The sequence below is a fragment of the Numida meleagris genome, chromosome 12 (genome assembly GCF_002078875.1).
Source record: "Numida meleagris isolate 19003 breed g44 Domestic line chromosome 12, NumMel1.0, whole genome shotgun sequence".
NCBI classification, from domain to species: Eukaryota; Metazoa; Chordata; class Aves; order Galliformes; family Numididae; genus Numida; species Numida meleagris.
Window position 1 is genome coordinate 10,040,649 of NC_034420.1, and position 21,618 is coordinate 10,062,266.

Sequence of the window (21,618 nt, forward strand, 5' to 3'; positions counted from 1 at the left end):
CAGCAAGTGCTCCAGCCCTCAACTCCCATTTTGCATTATCTCTCTATCACTGGATGTGGGAGGTAAGGCAGAGCTATGGGGCCAAGGGAAATGTTTGCTCAGGAGACAGGTGGGAGAACTCTATTGCAAGGCACTGAAAGGATATAAAAAGTGACATTTGCAGGGAACAGCAGACAGGTGCCTGTGCGTGTTGGGTCCTTTAAGGATTAGAGAGCAGCTGAGCTTTGGGATGAGAGAGCTCCCAGATGCTGTGAATCAGCCAATAGATTCCTCCACCCCACCATTGGTGGTGGAGTTAAATAGGGGCCCAGGGGGTAGTGTTGGGCTTGTTTTTTTTTTTTTTTTTTTTTAATGGACTCCAGAGCAAGGAGAAGGTAAGGGAGTTGTGTTTTGGAATGGGAGCGGAAGAAGTTTTTGGTGTTTTCCTCTCCCCAGAATAAGTAGTGTGGTGTAGGAGCGTCTCATAGGAGTAGCTGCACTAATTGTGGCTGGTGTTAGTGTCCTATAACGTTGCCCCCAAAAAATGCTGGAGCAGGCTTACAATGATGTGTACGTATTACCAGAACACATGAAGGGAGAACAGGGGAGATATACGATGTGTGCCCTTAGAAAGGCAGGTGTCACTTAAAGAAGTACTTGCTTTATAGCTTCAGTGATAGAGTGCTTTGAGGTGCCTCTTTATCTTTGAGGTACTCAGAACCTGTGGAGCGTGAGGGGACCAGAGCTTCAATAAGGTCAGCTCCAGGGGTTTCTGGAGGGAGCAGGGATAGAGCCTCAATCCAGACCTGAAAGATGAGGTCGCAGCTGAGCTTCTGCTGGGCCTGGGGTGCTGCCCTGAGCAACCTGGGGCTGGCCCTAAGGAGCAGCATTAGTGCCTGCAGCAGGGCTGGGCCTTGTGCCCAGCGCGTGGGGTAAGGTGGGAAATGTGGGTGCCGCATAATGTGGTGCTTCTGAGCTAAAATTGCTCCATTAACTGGGAGTGACCAGGGATGCTGGTGCTGCGGGACGTGCTGGCTGCAACAGTACTGGCTTTCTTCCCAAGGAGTAATCTGAGATAAAAACATCAGCTCTGCTCTGCCCTGCAAATACAGGGACTTTTGTCATCCTCCTTCTCTAGACGTACCCTAATCCTCATGCAAGCAGGTGCTCCAAACTGTAGGCGATAACCTCTCAAGCAGGAGCTGGAAGGGACTTGGAAAGCTTTCCCGTGCGGACTGCGCTGCCCGGGGCGCATCCTGCGGCGGTGTAAACGCGACTCCGCTCGTTCCCGGCTATGGGGCTCCCCCTGCTGACCGCCGGCTGCGGGCCAGGAGGCCCCGGGGCCGCTGCTGCCCCTCGGCGGTGCTTTTCGGGACAGCCTGCGGGAGCGGGCAGCCCAGCCGCTCTTGCCGCGGGTTAAGCAGCTCGGTGCAGAGCGGCACGGCGCTGAGCTGCCCCAGCAGAGCGCTGCTCGGCCCGCGGCTCTGCTTCGGTAGGCGCTCTTTGCTTGGTGGCTCCTTCGCTGTCCTCGTGGTCGGTGGCTGCCCCAGCATCACTCGGGGCTCGGTGGCATCTCCGCCGGGCCTGGCGAGGGGCTGGTGCTAATTCCCGTGGCGGAGAGGCCGTGCAGTACCGGCGCTGGGCGCTGGGTGCTGCCGCAGACCGAGCGGCGCTGCGCGGCTCCGGGACGCTCCTGGAGCGCAAGCTGTGCCACCTGGTGTGAAATAAGTCTTGTCCCGTGATAAAATTCATCAGGAGCTCTCAGGCTCTTCCAGAGGACTAAATGAAGCTGTGCCAGGGGAGGGGAAGGTGGGGGGTGGGAGAAAGGTTCTGCACCAGAGGGCGGTGAGCATGGAATGGGCTGCCCAGGGCAGCGGGCATGGCCCCAAGCTGCGGGAGATCAAGGAGTGTTTGGACAGTGCCCTCAGACACAGGGTTTGGATTTTGAGTGATCCTATGTGGGGACAGGTGCTGGGCTCATTGATCCTTGTGGGTCCCTTCCAACTCAGGGTGTTCTGTTCTATGAATATTGTTCATGTTCATTCCATGCTATGATCTTGTTCAGGCCCTCGTTCCTGTCTCCAAGGGCTCGGCTCCTCCAGAGCTGCCAGGGCTTCAGCTGCGTGGTTACAGCGCTCATCCCATGCCTGGCCCACAGCTTCTGCCCAACCCTCGTTAAAGCATTGATCAAGTGATCCTTGTGAGAGATCAGCTGCTGCTGGGAACTCAGCCCTTAGCCCTCCACTTGCCCTGCTTGCTGCCTGAATAGTCTAACTTGGTGCTGCTCTGGCATGATTGGAGTTTTCTTCAAGGTGCCACTGACTTTTTTTTCCACGGGTTCTGGAAGCATGCCCTGGACTTGACTGGGTCATGCTCTGTGGATCTGTAATTATTCATGTTGCCTATACGTTCTTTAGGGGATTTTACGTGTTAATCTCCCAAGATCATTTTGCTGCTCTCATCTCAGTGGCTGCTGTGAGCTCCACCAGCACCATGCTGGGCGAGCTGCAGGGTGAGGCCGGGCAGCTCTCCTGACTCTGCTCTTCTCTGACCCCAGAGCTGTGCAGTTGGGATCCCGACACCGTGCAGATTCTCCAGGACTGGCACTGAGCCCTAGTGCTCCCAGCATTGGCACTCAGCTCTTCTTCCCACACCTCTGAGAGTAATGAGTGGCTCTTCATCAACAATGTAAGTTGATCTGGGTGGGTATCTTAGAGCATCTGGAAACTGCAGTCATCTTCGTGTTGTCAGATCGCTGTTGTCAGTGTAATAATTGATGAGTTCAGATTGATTGGTTGCAGGAGCATTGTGCAGATGCTGTGTGAATTCCATTCCATAAACCCATGCGCTGTAGTTCATTGGTGGTGGAACTAAACCTATCTAAACCTGGTCACTTCTCATCTTGTCTAAAGTAAGACATTTCTTCAGGAAGGTGTTAGGTATTTTTCAGTGAACAAACCAATCATGTCAGATTAAGGGAAAAAAATCACTTAAGGTTACTTGAATTCTTAAAATGTAAGACTATTTGAAAGCGAGAATGCACTTAGAAAATGAAGTATTTTGATTCTGTTTAAGGAAGTCAGGATTTTCAGTTGTTTGCCTGTTTTCTTCCAGCTGCAATTCAAATGAAGTGGTTTAGTGGCTCTGAATGTGTTTGTCCCAGCGCATTTATTGTTCACTAGTACTGTTCAGATCGAGTGACAAACCCGCTTTTATCAGAAGCTCAGAATTAGATACAGGTTCTCTTGTTCTTACTGTTTGCTGTAGAAAAAGGCATTTCTATGCAGCCGTTCTGTCTAGACACTTCTGCAAGGGACAAATCGGTTTTTAAAAGAATGCTGCTGCTGTCTCATTTTCATCTCCAATCCATTATACTTTTTTGAAAATTGCTGGTTTTGGTCCCAATTCAAGCAATATCCATCACTAGGACAGTAGAGGGACCCAGGAGTCCCACTGGTATCAGCTGCATGTGGGGCATGTGCTTGAGATTCTGCTCGTGCCTGCCCACGGAGCTGGCGCCTGCAGTGCGTGCTGCTCGCAAATGTTGCCTACCCAGATACGTAGTGAAACATGGACTGAATATAGAGGGCGAGGTAAGGAGTTAGTAAGCCTTGCAAAATGCAATACTAGAGCCAGCTCAGTTTTCCCTAGGAAGCATCCGTTTTGTTACTATTTGTTAAATACGTGCTTCCTGTGCTACTGCTTGTCTTTCCAGTATGACCCAACCAAGAGCAAAACACCTAAGGAGCAGACTTAGATGCTTGCCAAGGGAGCTTGCAACACATCAGTGATGTACAGCGTAAATCAAAGCACTCTGACAGTGCCACAACACTGCCTCCTGCAGAGCATTCGGAGTCTACTGTGCCAATGATACACAAACACACAGCCACGTGAAGCAGCTGTAAGAAGTGAGGGGACCCCAGACTTGATCGCAATGAGAGAGCTGCTCTTTTTTTTTTTTATCTAAATACACAAATACCTTAAAAAAAAAAAAAGTGCTCTGTGAGCAGAGTGGGTGTGCAATTCCAGCCAGACAGATGACAGGAAAAAAATAACTTTCAATCAAGTGTTAACGATGCACTTTTCTGTGCTGTGCCCACCACTCCGCCCGTAGTGCTGAAAGTGTTCTGCAATTTGAGAACAAGCTGCCTTTGAATTATGGCCGTTATTTCCCAACAGCAAATGGATTGGTGGAGGAACTGTTCACCAGGAGAGATGTGGGAATTAATGGCATGGCACTGTGCATGTCTGTGTGTGGCAGGGAAACGTGCTGAGCCCTGTGCAGACCTCTGAGAGCTAAATGAACATCTGAGCGCTCACAGTAGCAAAAGCATCGAAGAATCTCCAGAGATGTGCACATTTCATAAATAAGCATAAGTAATGAAGTCTAAGGATGTATGAGAAAGCTCATCAGTGTATAAATAGTTTGAAATCCTCTGTTGCAGAACGCTATTGGAAAAGGTCTGATGTGTGGATAGTGAGACTGAGGCCCCTTCTGTGCATCAGGGATCTCAAAGGCCATTGGGGATCGTGGTGGAGGGGATCTGGAGTGGACAATACAGTTGGGCTGTGGGAAATGAGGGTCTGAAGTAGACAGTGTGGTCTGGATTTGAGGCGTCAAACAGTGCTGTAAGCCACAGTGGCCATTTCTCACCATTCTCTACAAAACCCAAACCAAACTGGAATAGCTCCTCTCTGGCTGTGAGGCAATTCTTCCAGCCATCGAGGCATCTAGGTTAGCTTATACTTAAAACTTAATGTCTTGATTAGTAAACGGCCCTTTTAAAGTGTGGATAGCAGTCTAGTGCTCTGCGACTTCTGTTTGTCACAAGATACCACTAAATACAACCCATGTAAGAAACTCATAGTGTTTGACAGATGTAACGTGTCTTCTACAGGAGAGATGACTATTTTTCTCTTCTAGTCCTGTATTTTCTTCCTCAGCATCACCTTTTCCACCCAAATCTTTCTCCATCAATCCATCAGCCTCTTCATCTGGGTGCAGTGGTCACCCACACTCATTCTGGGTAGCGCCCAACATGACTGCTGCAATGTCAGTATTGAAATGTTGGAGGATTCCATCCTCTTGCACTTCTTCATCCAGAGCTTCTGGTTTTAAATAGCTTTAATGAATCAAGAGTGCTTCTCTTTGCCCTCTGAAACCATTTTTGCCTGGGCTTCATCTTACTGGAAGGGAGGAAGTATTCGATGCTTCTCACATCAGTCTTAAATACATCCCAAATAGACAGAGTGGAAAATAGTCTTAAACCTTTTGGCATCCATTTGCTGTCAGTCACATGTCAAGTCAGGAATAAAAATTGGCAACTAGCTGTAAATTTCACAGTCATGCAGCAGGATCTGTGGAGCTGAATTTGCAGTTCAGTTCTTGGCTTCAGCTGTCACTGTGTACCTCCGGTGATGAGCATTCACGCCACCGTGAGGTATTAGAGTTGTCAGATATCCAGAGCTTACAGAAATAACTTCATTTCCAAATGGACTGTCTCTTTTGGTATGAATAATCAGACAGAACACCATACAAAATACTTGACATGTACTGGGAGTCCGGTACAGTCTGACACACAAATATTTGGAATCCTTCTGACTGGTCTATTTATTGCTTCTCCAGAGCTTCACAGAACAGTGAATAGAACTGTATCATTAACCCGCATTCTTCCCCTCTTTGATTATTTTAATCCTATTTTGTTTAACAGATTGTGAAAACAGTTGATCAAGTACTTCTCAGAGACCCCAGTATAATCTAAAAGGGAACTGAGCATTGAGGGGGTGCAGGGCACTGATAGCTACTCCCAAGGTTCATCCATGCTTTGGAAAGACAAGTAGGTCAAACTGCCTTCTCTATCAAAATAGAGAAGCAATAACAGCTCGGCTGTTTTCCTCTGACCCCATAGGCAATGACAGCCTTACCTGGGGGCTAATTAGAAAAGTATTCATTTTCCTTAGCAGCTATTTTAAGTGTTGGTGATTTGGCACAAAACCAGATGATGCTCTATAACGTAAGTGAGGTCATGCAAACGTGAGAGCTGAATTCCTTTCTGAACTTGTTGATAGCACCTGCCTCAACTCCAGCCATTGGCAACAAGTTGCAGGGGATCACTACCTGCCACTCTTACAATGGCTTTAAGCCGCTTCAATTCACATGAGTAAGCCCTTGCTCTGCGCTTGTGGGATTTGGTGAACGTCACTTTAGCATCTGACTTGGGCACAGCTTTATAATTTCATATATCTCGATCACCCAACCAAGGAAAACTGCAGCATTTTCAAGAGAGAGCCAGTGAGGCACACAGGCTTCTATTCAAAACCATTTGAATTGCAGGACCAATCTTCAAACACAAAATATGATAGAGGAAACAATACCAGTCATAAAAAACATAATGACTTGTCAGTAACGATCATGAGTTGCCATCATATGTGGACTATTCTCATGTATTCCAGATTGCCTTGTAAGATATGTGGAAAGGGGAGTGCACATCTGTTTCAGATTACCAAGCACTTCAAAAGTCTGGGATGAAATCCTAGTGTTACTCAAAACTGAGATTCTTTTTTCAACTTCCACGTACAAAGCAAAAGAAAGGAGGACCACTTCTTCACTATACAACGTCTGTTTGTAAACCATCTTTGAACAAGAAGGTATGAGTGCGTGTTTAAACACATTCTCTTGGTTCCGTCTTCTCCACCTGTCTGGCACAGCATGTTCTAGAGGTGATTAAAGCACAAGGCCTTGACATTCTTTAAATTAAATTTATTATTGTAGTTTGTATATCAGTCCCATAAAAGTTTGCAGTTCAAACCTCAGAAAGTATGTTTACACTCCAAGTACAATGGCTGCTCCGAAAGTAATGCCTTCTATTTTACTGCGTTGGCCCACAGGGTGAAAGGTGGATGTTGGTGGTATGGCAGTAGAGTTTGAATCTTCCCTCATTGCTCTCTTCAAATACCTGAAAGGTGATTGCAGTGAGAGTGGGGCTGGTCTCTTCTCACTGGTGACAGGTGACAGGACAAGGGGGAATGTCCTCAAGTTGCACCAGGGGAGGTTTAGGTTGGATATCAGAAAAAACTTCTTTACAGAAAGGGTTGTTAAGCACTGGAACAGGCTCTCCAGGGAGGTGGTTGAGTCACCATCCCTGAATGTGTTTAAAAACTGTTTGGATGTGGTGCTTGGGGACATGATTTAGTGGTGGGTTGTTAGAGCAGTATGGTTAGGTTGCAGTTGGACTTGATGATCTTGAAGGTCCTTTCCAACCTGAGCAATTCTATGATTTTGTGTTGTTGCTGTGTGACAGATGGCAGCAGAGGGGCAGTCTGACACAATGGTGTCTGACATGGAAGTGCGTAAGAAGCAAAGGTGTGTCACTGGATTCCTCTGTGCGGGGAAAAAACGGCACCCACTGACATTCATTGACGCTTGCTGAATGTTTATGGAGACCAAATGGTGGACGCAGCACAGTGAGGTGTTGGGCGGTGCGTTTCAGCAGTGGCAACAGGGATGTGAAAGACAAGCCACGTTCCAGATGGCCATGCACAGCTATCACACCATGAAATGAAGAGCATCTCAATCAGGTTGTCTGTGCAAATTGGTGGGTTATGACCACAGAACCATTTACGGAGCTGAATATAGGCTTCAGTGTGTTAGAAATGATGCTGGCAACATTGGAATATTGCAAAGTTTGCTCTAGGTGGGTCCCACAAATACACAGAAACAGGAAGAGCAGTGCATGCAAGTTTGTCAGGACCTATTGAACCGATACAAGGCTGAGTTTCCTGGATCACATCATGACCAGAGACAAGATGTTGTGTCACCACTACAAGCCAGAGACAAAATGGCAATCCTTGGACAGGCGACATATGAATTTTTCATCGAATAAGAGGTTAAAAATGCAGCCTTCAGCAGGTAAAGTGACCTGCACTGTGTTTTGGGATAGGAAAGCAGTGATCCTTCTGGATTTCCTGGAATGCGGGCAAACCATAAACTCTGACTGACAATGTTGTTGTAGCAGCTGTGAAACAGTGGGTCACCTCTGCTGGTGCAGATTTTGAGTACAGTATGCAGGTTCTGGTTCACTGCTGGTGAAAATACACAGCTAGTGGTTCTGTAGATGAGAATTTGCTCCATCAAATAGTGTTATTGTGCTCTCTTTATCTGCTGTAGTTTCTATGGAACTAAATAGGAGGCATTACTTTCGGAGTGACCTACATACATCAGTGAGTCAGCCTTCCAGTTCAGAAATCAGCTCTAGGAGACAAAACTTCAGAAATGCACCTTCCATACTTGCCGAAAAAGATTTTTATGCATCAGGTTTCAGGTTTGCTAGTTTAAAACACAGCTTGAGTTGGCACTAAACCACAAAGAGCAGCAGATAAGAAACTGTATATTTTCTGACAGGTCATTGAGCTGGAGCCTAACACGCTCATCTTAACAGCTCATTTGTGTCTGCTGTCCTGACATTCTGACATTTGCTGTCAAGGCTCCTTTCCCATGCAGCTACGCACTTCGCCATTCAATACCAGTGCTCTAATCTGCAGCGGCACATACTGGTCTCTTATTTAACAGCTGATACAAAATCTGTGTCTCTGGATTCTGAAGAACACCACAAAACTCTCACAATGAAGATTATCAATAGATTCTCTGTTATGCAAAACAAATACGTAAGACAGCCCAGGACGCACAATTATGAAAAAGGTATTTATTATTTACACAACTGCTATAGTTCCTTAAGAACAATATATACCATTTTTATTTGAAAGGGTCAGTCTTCTTTCAAATACATGAACTGCATAATGCACAAGTGTTGGTAATGCCAAAGAGCAGTCACATCACACCTCTATAGTGCAGGCAGAAGCAGCGCAAGGAAATGATATTTTTAAGAACAGTATGGCTGGATATTGTATTTAAACACAGTGTTTGCACTTTGACAAGATTTAGCTAGAAGAGAACAAGGGTTTTGTTCATGCTTTGTTAGGAATGTGACTTTCCCATCTGAGCTCTAAACCCTTTATCTGACATACGAGAATTTTTCAGGCAGACTGCTTTTCAGTTACCAGAAAGGAGTGGGATTATCTCCCTCAAATTTCAGTCTTCTGTTTTCCAGTAAACACTGCTTTATAGAACAAGTTCACACATTGGGATAAACTGGCCACAGAGGTGGTGCCTTCCCATCTTACTGTCTTGCACAGAGAAACACTGACATACTAATACATACCAAACTTAGACAACTTGTAATTTATAGATTTAAATACTAGACTGGGTGAGGGAGACTGTTTCTAAAGATGAAGGGAATAGAGGGCTTATACAATTCATACACTGTCAAAATTGGCTCCTTACTCAACTTTTTTGGTCTATTTTTTTTTCTAGTTTCAGAATGGTTTTGGTCTTTAATGGTTATGGTTGTACTTCGGCAGAAAAGGAGAGGAAAATATTTGAAGTAACACTGTAGAACTGAACGTAAGAAAAAGTAACTGACTTGTTTCTCCCACTTTGAGCTTATTGCTGTGATCTTTAGGAGAAAACCATGAAACAAAACAACAACTAAAAATAACCCACAACCATCCAACTGGAAGACCAAGTGTAGCAGTCATTCTGGCATTGTATCCAGTGTCCAGCACTATTATACTCTAGCGTATAAGCAAGGAAAAGTCCAATGATCTGAGTTAAGTTCCCTTTGATTCAGTGCTAAACAATTTTGTTGCTGTTATTGTCCTTGTTTCTTTGAAAGATACCTGAAAGAAGCAAAAATAGTTTCACACAAATATATCCATCTTTTATATGCACAAGTAATTAATCTACTTTTTCTCACTAAAAATCTTATTATTAATAACCAAAATTAGATTGCGATCAATACTACATATGATTTTATCTGATTTCACATTCTTTCAATTCCATGATGGGTTATCTTGGAATGACTCAACGTTTTGCATTAAACTGTATAAGGTTTTAAACAAAAGAGGGGAAGGAAATTGAAATATGTTAAATTCTATAAGGCTGAAAATTATATCAGTTGAAAAGTAGTTATTATAACCCCTGAGATAGACACATTAGACATGGGACTCCTTCAAATGAATTCAAGACTTTAAAGAGCAGTCATCCAATAAAACCTGAGAAGAACAGTTCCCCATTAACTCAAATTTTTGAAAGGAGCTGCTCTGAAAATGCCAGTTGCCTGATCTCATAGCTCTCTTACCAGCACAGATGGAACAATCCAGCTATGCAGTCCATTGAAGACTTTGCAAATACCTTAAAATATCTAAGCAATTTAAATGACCCCATGAAACATCCAGTGAATTCCAGGGCTTTTAAAATCTAGCATTTGACTTTCTGATCTAATCAGAAACAAAAATTAAAACAACATCAAGTTTGTAAGGCTGTTCTTTTAAGCACCAAATGAGTGTTTTTCCAATAGCATATCACACACACTCTTCTTTTACATGTATTAAAGATTCAGGCTAATGCATAAAATCAAACATAATTTTTACCTAAATACTTCAGCTGGTCATTCTATAGCAAGAATTAGGATAGTAACTGATGCTTTAAGCATTTGGAGAACTCAGATTCCTAAGACTTATGTTTCAGTGCTGGTGAATACAGTAGTACCTCACACTTGGATAGTGCCAGAGAGCCACCCTAGCAACCCCATCCTCAGAAGTAACCTCCAGAAGAGCTGCCTTGCAGCAAAGGACATGAGATCTGAACTGACAGCCTAACTTTGTAGGCATGGAAAAAGGGAAATTTACAAGGATCAGGTTTCTTCAGAATTTTTTTTCCCTTTAGGAAGCATGACTGCTTCAGTGATCCTGAACTCTGAAGTAGTAGGAAAAAGAAAAGTAAGAAAAGAAAATTCTGTCAAAAACCCGAGCTTCCTAGCGGGGCAGCCTAAATGCTACAGCCTTTTTAAAATCCTACTCAAACTAAATGACATTTGTAGCTTTAAGTGATGTCAAAGTTCACCAGCTCAGCTGCTCCTGGTCCTTCTATAGATGACCTTAAGCAAAACACAGCGGGGTTAGGAACAGAAAGAAGAAAGATTTTTGACTTTGTTCTTACCTTTCCCAATGTTTATGATTCAGCTCCAAAAAGTCATCTAATTTTGCTATTTCTTTGAGGTATTGAGTGAGCTTTAGAAGCTCCTTGTCTTTGTCCCGATTTAAATGTGCTTTCATAAAAGGCCTTATCTATTTAAAAAAAAAAGATGGTTATCATCATTTGCTCCAAGTGGGGAAAAATGCTTACGGTTCTAATAACGTTTACCATCTAGTCAAAATATGTTGTCAGTACTATGTCAAATTTTAACTTCTTTTAGGTAAGAGGAAGAAAAAAATTTTCCATTAGCGGTCACCTCCAATTTGTCTTTTTGTTGATGCAATCTGGATTTCAGGGTTTTTGTCTTGCGTGCTCACCAGGAAGAAATTTGTTCTGTCAATCTTGTGTTTCTTCGAGCCTTCCCCTCCCAGTCAGACAGAATGATAAATTGATCTGCAATGGCCTGTCACATTTTCTAACATGATTTCATAGGTATTTTTGCAAGAGAAATGAGGGGGTTTCAGCTGTGCTATGAATTGTGTGGCATCCCTGGAACCAGATGCTTTTTTTCAACAAAACACATCTGACTACAATCATAGCTTCTGTGACAAGAGATGTCAGAAGTAAAGCTTGTCTGACAACTGCTTTAAGCTTGGAATCCATTATACCTGTGCCTTGTTTTAGTGATTCAACGTTCTTGTACGCAGCTCTGTTAATAACGTTTTGACAAACATCTTTGAAATCTGAACTAGAGGGAGTTCTCTGGCTAATCCTCTCCCAGCATGATCCTTGATGTTTCTGATTCTCATCGTTTTGTACAGTTCCAGTTAATGCCATCTTGACAGGCACAATTGACATCTTCCTCAAATCATGGATATTTTCAAAGAAACACAATCTTAGATTTCTGTTTTTGATTTTTTTTTTAAAGAAACTTGCAGAAATTCTTTTAGTACATATTGTTGCACTGTAGAATGTAAGTTGTATTCAGAGCAGCACTGATGATTAGAAGTTTTGGAGCAGGAACTAGTTGACAATTTTATCAAATGAAATATTTGCTGTTCTGCAGTCAAAATGGCTCCAGGTATCAACTGCTACCAGGGAACAAAATGCTTGCTGTCGTGTTGATGTGCTAACATGAAGTGCAGCAGCTTGTTATTTGATTTGTTTTCTGAATAAAACCATTCTTAAAGATTCAACATCACATTTTAATGTTGCCTGTCAACAATGTCCACATTGATTATAGTTTGCAGGTACAATGTGTGCAGAAATAACAATTTCAGTGGTTTGGAAGTCTCTTAAAAGCTCATTTAGGGAATCAATGCTTATTTAAAACTACAGTTAGGGAAGTGCTAGTCCAAACAAATAGCAATCTAAATAAAAAAACCCAATAAAATATGCATCTTTGCTAGTTAAGAATAGCCTTACTTTAGTATACACCAGAAAGTATGAGAAAGTACTACTTAAACCATACAAAAGAAATAGTAATATATAACATTTCCAGTTCACATTACCTTGAGCCCATTCTGTGGATTCATTAGGAAGTTTCGGCCGATATCATCAAACATAATAGTATTTTTTTTGCTGTAATATTCTGAAAATTTTCCCCAGATGACACCAAGAGGCTTCACCTGCAAAAATAATGCATAAAAAGAACCCCAGGTAAATCAGATCATAGGCAGTAGACAAAAATATCAGTCTGTAGGAATTTAAGTCCAAACTCAAATGGACTGAAAAATTATCATGTAGCTGGGCTTTAATAAGAGATGTGAAGAGACTGAAGCCAAGTCTTCATTGGTATTAAATTTTCTCAACAGTCGTTGCGAAAAAACAGTCATTATTTGATTTCAAGCAGTGTCATCCATAAGAACTACTTAAAGCATTAAACAGCAGAGGATTTCTGTAGGAAAAAAACAACTATGCTTCAGATAGCGTTAGTTTTCTTGCATGAAAACTTCAGCACAACCTTACTGTTAGATATTTCAATGGAGTATGATAAAATGCAATCTGAATGTAGAAAATAATGAGGAAGAAAGTGTACTTACATCTATTAATCCTCTTCGAGGAGTGTGCACTGTTATCATGGCAGCACTGTCCAACATGAAGGTTATCTTGTAGTTTGCATTAGTGCTCACTCCAAGCTCCTGCATCACAAAGATTACTTATTAAAGCTTCGGATGATAACGACTTTACTGCTGTACAGCTGGAACCATGATTGCAATACACTGCCAAAAGGTGAGCTGATGAGGATGAGCAGAGATGTATTAAAAATGGGTACGTTGTTTTTATTTTTCTATCCAATGAGAATCAAAAGAGTGTGCTATTCTACCAAGAGGAAAAAAGACTGAAAGGAATTTAATTTTGTAGTGTTTACTACAGAAATGTAACATCTGATGTCAGCATAAAAACTAAAACAACTTTGCAGAAGAGGTGAAACACAGAGAGCTTTTGGCCAAACCTTCACGTACAGTCTTTCACAAGTTCTATGTGTCTCAATATTTATACCTAAAATAACAACTGTGTATGTTCTGCTCTTTGTTTTTTCCAGTAAGCTGTAACCATTCAGAGCCGAAGTCATAACAGCAGTTTATTGTTACCCCTTCCTCAACACATGTCCTAGAATGTTAATCAGAAATCTTTCAAGTTTGTACTTGAAGGATTTGATCACTCTTGAAACAAAGGTAAAATGTTCTGTTTTAGAAAAAAAAACCAAACCCTTAGTCTAGGTGAGTGGGCATAATTTCCATTTTAAATCTTTTTCAAAATTGAAAAGTAATAGTAAAATCTACTGACATCTACTACGTGACATAGACATTGCTGCCTTAATATCTGATGTATGTGACAGCAATGATGTGCAAAGCTACAAAACATGGAGGAAAATATCCACTGTAACAGTACTCTTGCAGATATATAGCCACACTTAACTGATTGCTTTTACATGGAAAAGTGAATCTTGCAAATGAAAAGTGCTAAATACCAGGGTTAATGTCCTCTCATATTGAGAAACAGCTGTTCTACATCATCTGAATTCTGGGCATAAATAGATGGAGAATAAGAGACTAAACATCGTTATCTGACACTCCTCTTTTTAATGCTGTTTCTGCTTTGTAGTTTAAAATAAACACTTCAGTGCCAAGTATTGCTGGGATCATTGCTCCCAGACAAAAAGTGATACTTGTAGAGGTGCAATCAGTTTAACAAGAGGAAACGGTTGTGATCTAGTGTTAGGAATCTCAACTGAGACGCAGCAGTAGGCATGGGAAGGTTGTGAATCACTAACATGAAAGGCCTGGAAAGTTGACCAGTGCAGGGTAAACAGCCCAGTTTAGAACAATGGTTTTCTGCCAGATTTAATCCTGGAGCTGCAATGGATTCTGCAGCAAAACAGAAGTTTTTCCCTTAAATCGTAAATTCTACATGCAAGATGTGATGCTTGTATGTGTATTACAGATATGGAGCACAGCATGGTTAATGATTAGCTTTCTATACTTATTTCATCACACTTACCTCTGTCTGTTACAATGGTTTTGATACAGCCAGGGAATTAACCACATGGTAACAACCACGAGCTTTTTCAAGAATATTTGAGCCACAAACCCATTCTAGACTGAAGTCACAGTTTTGCACTACAGAGCTGTACTTACAGTATTTTTATTGATAAAATAAACTTGCTTCATAGATAAAACAAACAGAGATGGAATACTGGTACAGAAGTACAGTGCTTGCAAGTCTCAATATTGATTTTAATTGTGCTAATCCCAGTTCAGAGTTCTGATTGAAGGTTCTCATTTTTGAGATCATTCTGAAGGATTTTTGCTTAAAATAATCACTGCAAATCATTGTTTTGAAGTAGAAAATATTTTTGTAAAAAATCTTTGCTATGTTACAACCTGAAAAAATGTCTATTAAAAAAAAAAGTGAGATAAAGTTTAAATTTTTTTGTGAAACTAGTTTTGATTTATAAACAATAAACAACCCACCAACCAAACGTACAGCACATCTTAGTAAGCTCATTAGGTTTACAGCTAAGCCTGGCTGTAAGTATGTTTACCACCAGGTCAGCTGTGCAGAACTGGCTAGTTGCCCAATTTAAGTACGGAAGAAACCAGGATTGAAAGAAGAGCTCTTACAGATGTTTTAATAAAGCAGAGGAAGAAACAAAATCACACAGCTGCAAGAGGTACAAGATGAATATGAAAAGAGTTTTCTCTTGATAACCTATTCCAGCACGCCACATCTGTCCACTCCCTTATAAAATTGTGTGATGCTTAAGATTAGAACTCTATAATTAGAGCTAAGATGAAAGCAACAGTGAAGGCTATGTGACTAAGTTTCAGCAAGTACTGACTTGTGCTTAGTTCTGCTAAATTTAGTACCTACTGCTTTGACAGTTTGTGTGGAGTTCTAAAATTAGATTTTATCTAATTTTGTGTTAGAAGTATTTTAAAGTGACTATGAAGATTTAGAAAACTTGGGTTTTGATTAATACAGTCTCTTCAGTCACTAAATCTCTCTGTAATTCTGAACATAAACCCAACTATATGAACAGTAAGCTAAATTAGAAACAAACTACACCTTTTCAGAACAACTTACTTTCATTTTAGCTTCAATCCACTTCATATTAGTAGCAGCTGAAACAAAAGGAATAAACCAAAGAATTATTTATCAAGTTGTCATTGACAAGTTCTTTAAAAAAAAAAAAAAGAGCAAAAAACTCTTTACATATCAATTTGTTTTACAAACTTTAATTTCAGAAAGACCCATCCTTGTCACAGCTTTCAGGGTTCACTGCTTTAATGACAGTCTGCCTTCACGGGAGTTTATTTTAATTTGGAAAAGATTAACTTTCAAATGAAAACTAGATTAAGCCCTGCATGTATTTAAAAACATTTTCTAGATCAGTTGTTACTGATCACATTCTTCAGGGCCATAGAAGAGGCTAGATCTGGCTTGTGGAACCATGTTGTCTTTACAGGATTTTCTCCTGGAAGCCATGCTAAGAATTCATAAGGCCTGGAAAGGACAAAGCATCAACATTGCCCATTGACCTAAGAATATGTGGAAACATCATTTCAGACTGTGAAAGCTAAGTTTTGTAAAACAAGTTTAAACCCTGTGCTGGCTCCAGCTGTTGGACAGGAAGTGAAATTGTGCTAAAGCAAAACAGCAGCCACCCCTATAGACATAAGAGTTTGGTCCATTTCCAGTTTTTTATTGCTACTGTCTAGACTGAAATTATTTGTAGAGCTAAGCTACTGAGCAGTGTTTGAATGTTGATTTTACAATTGTGTTATTTCGAGCTGTTATTTTGTTTGTACAAAGTGGCATTCAGTAAACGGATATTGAGCTTTATACTGTTATTAGATCCATTCATAACAGCAATATTCCTGGTGAATACATTACAGCTGAACATTCATGTACTGCTTTACATCTTGTGATTCACACTAAAAAGTGATATGAAAACCTCCCAGCTGGAGTCTCTGCTCCAAATGATAGGTTATAAAGAAGTCTTAGCACTGAGTACAGAAACTTACACCAAATTACAATGTCATAATCCTCATATGCTGATGTCAGGAACTCATGAAGGTATGGCCTCATCAGTTCTACCCCAGTTTCAGCGCAAGATCTGTGGTCTAAGAAGAATACGAGAGAAGAAATTTATTATAGAATTGAGGATGTCAAGTATGACTTTCCTGTCCACCCAGGAACTAGAAATGTTTCACATGAGAAGCACTGGAGAACTTTGAAATTATGAAAGAACTTACAGTAAGGCACCGCTCCTACTTTAAAGGTGCAAAGAAGAAGGGATATTTATCTGTTGATCTTTACAGGAATTTGAGTGCTTTGCTGTGGGTCTGAATATCTTTAAAGAGTCAGGCCAATTAATCCATTTATTCATCTTAACAAACTTCTAACAGCCCAGATATTAAACAGAGATTCTTGCAAACCTAGTCCAGTTAATCTCGTGAACATATACCAAGCTTATTTCAAACATGCAAACATTGCCTGTTCCAATTAGAAAAGTGCTGTTAAATTCTGCTAGAAGGAGACAAGTAAACAAAATTGTAAATTGTAATAGGATGAATTTTCATCTCAGATTGTAAAGAAATGTCACGCAGAAAGAAATTACAGAAAAGGAAAAAAGGTAAGCTGGTATGTAGTGTTTATAGTCAAACTGCCATGACACACCTACATCCCAGAAAATGAAGTCAGAAGGAAAATTGTGGCTTCTCAGAAAACCAGTCAGAATTTTCAGGTAAAACGTGGTTTTGTACATGTTTAATGATCTGGAAATTCAATCTGAAGCTGTTCTGCCAACCCCGAAAGCGGAATCAATAGGGTACAGAAAGATTACAAAGAACATTATTTTACAACAGTATCTTGTCCTGCCACCATCAGGTCCAAGATGCAAACTGCTCAAGAGACAAGTTCTTTGGATAAAATGCTATACTATTTTTTGCATCATCTTGGAGAAAGTAGTTTAGTTGCTGCACTAAAATCAACAACATGCAACATTCACAAATGCCAATGCTTTTTAAAATATCAGCAGAAGACCTCAAAATATTACACAACAGAAGTTACGTAGTGCAACACAAGCCAAAATTACTGAAGTATATTTGTAAATCAAACATGAAAAAACATGAACTGGCAAATAAATTGTTCTCTTAAACCAAACCCACAAATTGCAGGAAGTCTCACCAAATAGTGTGTAATCAACATCCAGCACCAGCAGCTTTTTTCCTTCCCTGGGAGGATTCAGAATTTCCACTTTGTATTCTTTAACTCTGCGAGAAATTTTTAGTAGATTTTCTTCCCTAATACAAGAGTGCAAAAAGTTACAGTTAATTAAAACGCATACTGTGCATTCCAAAACGGGGCTGGTTTGTAATAGCTAGAATTCCTAACCTGTTTTCAACTTCCACAACTTCTTCTTCAATATCAAAGTCATTGATGACATCATCGTTATCAGGAGGTGGCCCGAGGACATCTTCCTAGCGGAATAATAATGAAAGATAACTAGGACCACTAACAGAAAACAGTGCATATCCGGACTCTGTTACTGTACATTACAGACAAAAAAAAATAATTAACAAAAGTGCTTTCACTTCACTAGTAGAAAAAATACTCAAATATACTGATGGTTAAGATTTCAGAAGTCAGTGAGAATATCACAGTAGTAGGTTTGTACTTTAAACAACACAGGATTTTAATGCTGAGTTCTACAGAAAAGTTTACATAAATACCAGAAATCTACTGAAGTACTCATTTTTCAATGATTTAAAATCATAATGAGGAGACATAGAATCATTTTTTTTCCTATTCTAAAGCTAATAAGCAAGTAAAATATTTACCAAACTCTCTTCACGAGTGCCCATCATCATGATTTTAGTATTTGGCTTTAACTTGAGAGCTCCAAGCTTAACATCATCATCCGCAGGTTTCCCTATAACGCAATAAGAGTTCTGTTTGCTTTTTTGTTGTTCTTTTTTGTTTGTTTTGTTTCTTTTTCTTTTCAAACTGAGTAGAGAGATTTTAGAAAGCTGTCAGTACATTTCATGCTTAATTGACATAAGCTACCCATAAAACAGGAGAATACTCCAAGCTGCATTGTCATCCTCCATCCACAGACATGCTGCTTGTCTGGCTAACAACCATTTAAAATGTTTAAGGAACATCTGCTGCACATCGGCCATTAAAAATGACCATATATGTTTATCAGTAATAAACTACACATAGTGATGTATCAAATTTCTCTGTGTGTGCTCATTCAAAAGCTAGATCTGGGAGGTACATGCTCTGTTAATACACACATCCTGACTAAGTTAAGAGGATACTTCTCCTTAATTATCTCAAGTGCATCCCAAACTAATAATAAATACAAATAGTTACCCTTCATTTTAAGTCCAAGTAACTTTTGGCGCTCTGGTAACACTCCAGTAAGGCCTTTAAGAGACTGCTTCAGATCCAACACTGTGTCCTCTTCTGACAGCGAGGTTATCGTATACTCCTGTCCACCCCATTTTATTATAAGAGAGAGAGACATCCTTGAAGCATATGTTCAGTGTTGTTCCCTGAAAAATCTGCTGGAGGAAGAAAATGCAGTGATCATGTAAGCAAGAAACAGGAGCACTGGTTTTCTTTTTTTAGAAGACAAATCATATAGTCTAAGTGTTTTTACATTTTTATGGTACTGCACATCAAAGAGCTGTTTGTTTTGCATGCACAGATGATAAATGCTGATAAAATGTTGAAACTAAGGGAGAAAGAACGGCACTAAAGCTGCGGCTTTGAGTTTGGCTTTGATGTATTTAGCAATGTCACATTCACTGTTTGCTCTAGCGCACGCTCACTTGCTGTGTGCTCTGTGCAGGTACAGCTTGTTCACAGCACAGCCAGCACCCAAGCAGAGTACTGCAGCATCAGAAAAGTCAGTTCAAATCTCAGAGACATCCTTTGCAACAATTTCACAATTGAACCACTCATTACATATGTGGCTACTAAACAGCAAGTAAGAAATACCTAAAATATGTAAAAGCAGTTCTGAACCCATAGTTCATGTGAAGCACTTTCTCTACTCACTTTCACTAAGATCTGTGCAATAGCTGCAGTAATACACCTCAGGTCACGTCTCACTGTAGCAATATCAAAGCAGGAATTTGAAAACAAAGCCAAAATACACACCTACACAGTACAATTACACTGTAAGAACTGCACTTTCATTGCAGTGCTGACAAAATAATCATAATTACAACTACCTTTAATTTACACCAAATCATTTATGTGAATTATATTCAACAGTTTATTCCCACATTAAAGACAGGAACAAGACTTTTAGCTTTTGAGGGAAGGAAAAACATGTTTTCTTCTGCCAAAGTTTGGAAGCAGAGAATCAAGGAATAGGTATGAAAAGGCCATTTCAAACTGTCAGAGATCCAGAGAAGGCCTCTGTACAACTAATGGTGAGAATGCCCTTAAAAGATTGCGGACCAAAAAGTAATGAGGGAAGAGCCATGGAAACCAAACCAAACCAAACCTGAGGGCGTCCACCTTCAAGAAATGCACTGTACCAAGAAATCCAGGTCTGACAATTCTGAAAAAAGTCAGAATCCAAAAGTCTGACTCCTCATCCTCTCAAACATCATTCTCAGCAGTTACCTGCTCTCATCCAAAATATTTCCCATCTATACAGTATCCTTTGTTAAGAACAATCAAGAAATTATTCAGACATACCCGCCAAGCTCAAACCAGATAAGAAATGGAGGACCAGATGCAACCTTCTTGCTGAGGACACTAAAAGCCATTCCTCCTCACTATTCTAAGATCCCTGAAAGCAAACTAAATAAAATTTAATTTTTTTTTTCCCAAATATCCTCAAATTGGATAGAGGACGGTATTATCCTATGAATTAGTATTATTCTGTGAAACAGGGTCTTACAAGCACTAAGAGAGCCAACTGAGATTAAGGCTGCATATCAGCAAACAGTGTTGGCTCATTATCACAAATGACCTCTGTCCATAAACCTCAGAGCAAGTTTTCTAGGCTTAGAAAGAAGAGTTTGTGGCCTGCTTTCTCATCTGTACCACATGCCTGAAGTCATGCTGCGAGCAAATGCATAATGTAAAAGCTGTAAGGAAACTTCTCAGGCTTCTGTCAAACTGAAAGGATCCCTCTGAAGCAGAGCACTCGCCAACTGCCAGTCCTTGCAGAAGTACAGCTCTGTCAGGATGAAGGTTATCAGAAACACCAAGCAGAAAGATCTTTATTCAATGCAAAACACTGATGAAACTGAGTGTGGACACCAGGATCAACGTTTAAAGGCACAACAGATTAAAGGCAGGGGGCTGGAACTAGACGATTTTTCAGGTCCCTTCCGGCCCATGCCATTCTGCAATTCTATGAACAGATGAGGACCAAAGAGAAAGTCATAGGGATTTTCAAATTTTCTACGGACTGGACTGGATAGAAGGGGAAACTGAAATGTACTGAAACAAAGTTTGTTCCTAGTTGCTTACATTGTCAGATGGATGACATTGTCAGAGCCCTGCAGGCCACCAAGAGCTTACAGCTGGAAGAGCACTGGGGCAGAAAAAGCGCTCATCTTGGGAGATTTGGGAGACAGCCAGCACACCTCTACGTTTGTGGGTATTTCACTGGGCAACGTAAAACGTCGTCATGACAAACCCAACCCGCGGGAGGGGAGTGCCACGCTGCAGCACGGAGCCGGGACGGAGCGCTCAGGGATGGCCGCGGGTCCCTGGTCGGAGTCCGGTCCCGTCCGAGCTGCGCCGGCCGTGCCACGGGAGGAGGGGAGGCCCCGCGCCGCTGCAGGCCCCGCAGTCCCGCGGACGTTCCGGGGCCAGAAGAGACGCGCTCACCGCGAAGCGCCGCCCGCGGTCCCCGCACCACTGGCGCGGGAATACCCGGTGCTACCGCGCACGGAGACTACGGCCGCAGCAGCGTTCCCCGCAACCCCCGGCCCCACCCGCGGCAGCGCGATGCGGCCCCTCACCCTGGCAACGGAGCCGGCACAGACCCGCGATCCGCCGCACCGGAAGCGGAAGTGGAGCTCGCCGGAAGCGGAGGGGTGCCGGATGTGCGCTAGTTCCCG

General features: G+C 41.5%; 1 protein-coding gene and 1 long non-coding RNA gene across 3 annotated transcripts; one reads left to right on the plus strand and one right to left on the minus strand.

The window, feature by feature from the left end:
• Window positions 354-16,536, plus strand: LOC110405179. Its single transcript, XR_002442711.1, has 3 exons — window positions 354-374; window positions 2,537-2,667; window positions 15,984-16,536. It is a non-coding gene; the product is annotated as an uncharacterized LOC110405179 (long non-coding RNA).
• Window positions 8,667-21,614, minus strand: UBLCP1 (ubiquitin like domain containing CTD phosphatase 1). Of its 2 annotated transcripts, none has more exons than XM_021410249.1 (11): window positions 21,520-21,614; window positions 18,899-19,092; window positions 18,361-18,452; window positions 17,915-18,000; window positions 17,708-17,823; window positions 16,543-16,641; window positions 15,602-15,639; window positions 13,054-13,152; window positions 12,523-12,639; window positions 11,036-11,163; window positions 8,667-9,714 (listed from the first exon to the last, which is right to left on the minus strand). In XM_021410249.1, the coding sequence occupies exons 2-11, from the start codon at window positions 19,050-19,052 to the stop codon at window positions 9,687-9,689; spliced, it is 957 nt and encodes a 318-aa protein (XP_021265924.1). In that variant the 5' UTR covers window positions 19,053-19,092; window positions 21,520-21,614; the 3' UTR covers window positions 8,667-9,686. The 2 variants fall into 2 exon arrangements, with proteins under 2 accessions (XP_021265924.1, XP_021265923.1); XM_021410248.1 differs by having other exon boundaries at window positions 18,899-19,089; window positions 21,520-21,600.

Coding starts and splice junctions, on each gene's coding strand:
- UBLCP1 (XM_021410249.1), bottom strand. CDS start 19,052: ATGTCTCTCTCTCTTATAATAAAATGGGGTGGACAGGAGTATACGATA. Junction 18,001..18,360: donor GCACTCGTGAAGAGAGTTTG/GTAAATATTTTA, acceptor TTATTCCGCTAG/GAAGATGTCCTCGGGCCACC. Junction 16,642..17,707: donor TGTTGATTACACACTATTTG/GTGAGACTTCCT, acceptor TATTCTTCTTAG/ACCACAGATCTTGCGCTGAA.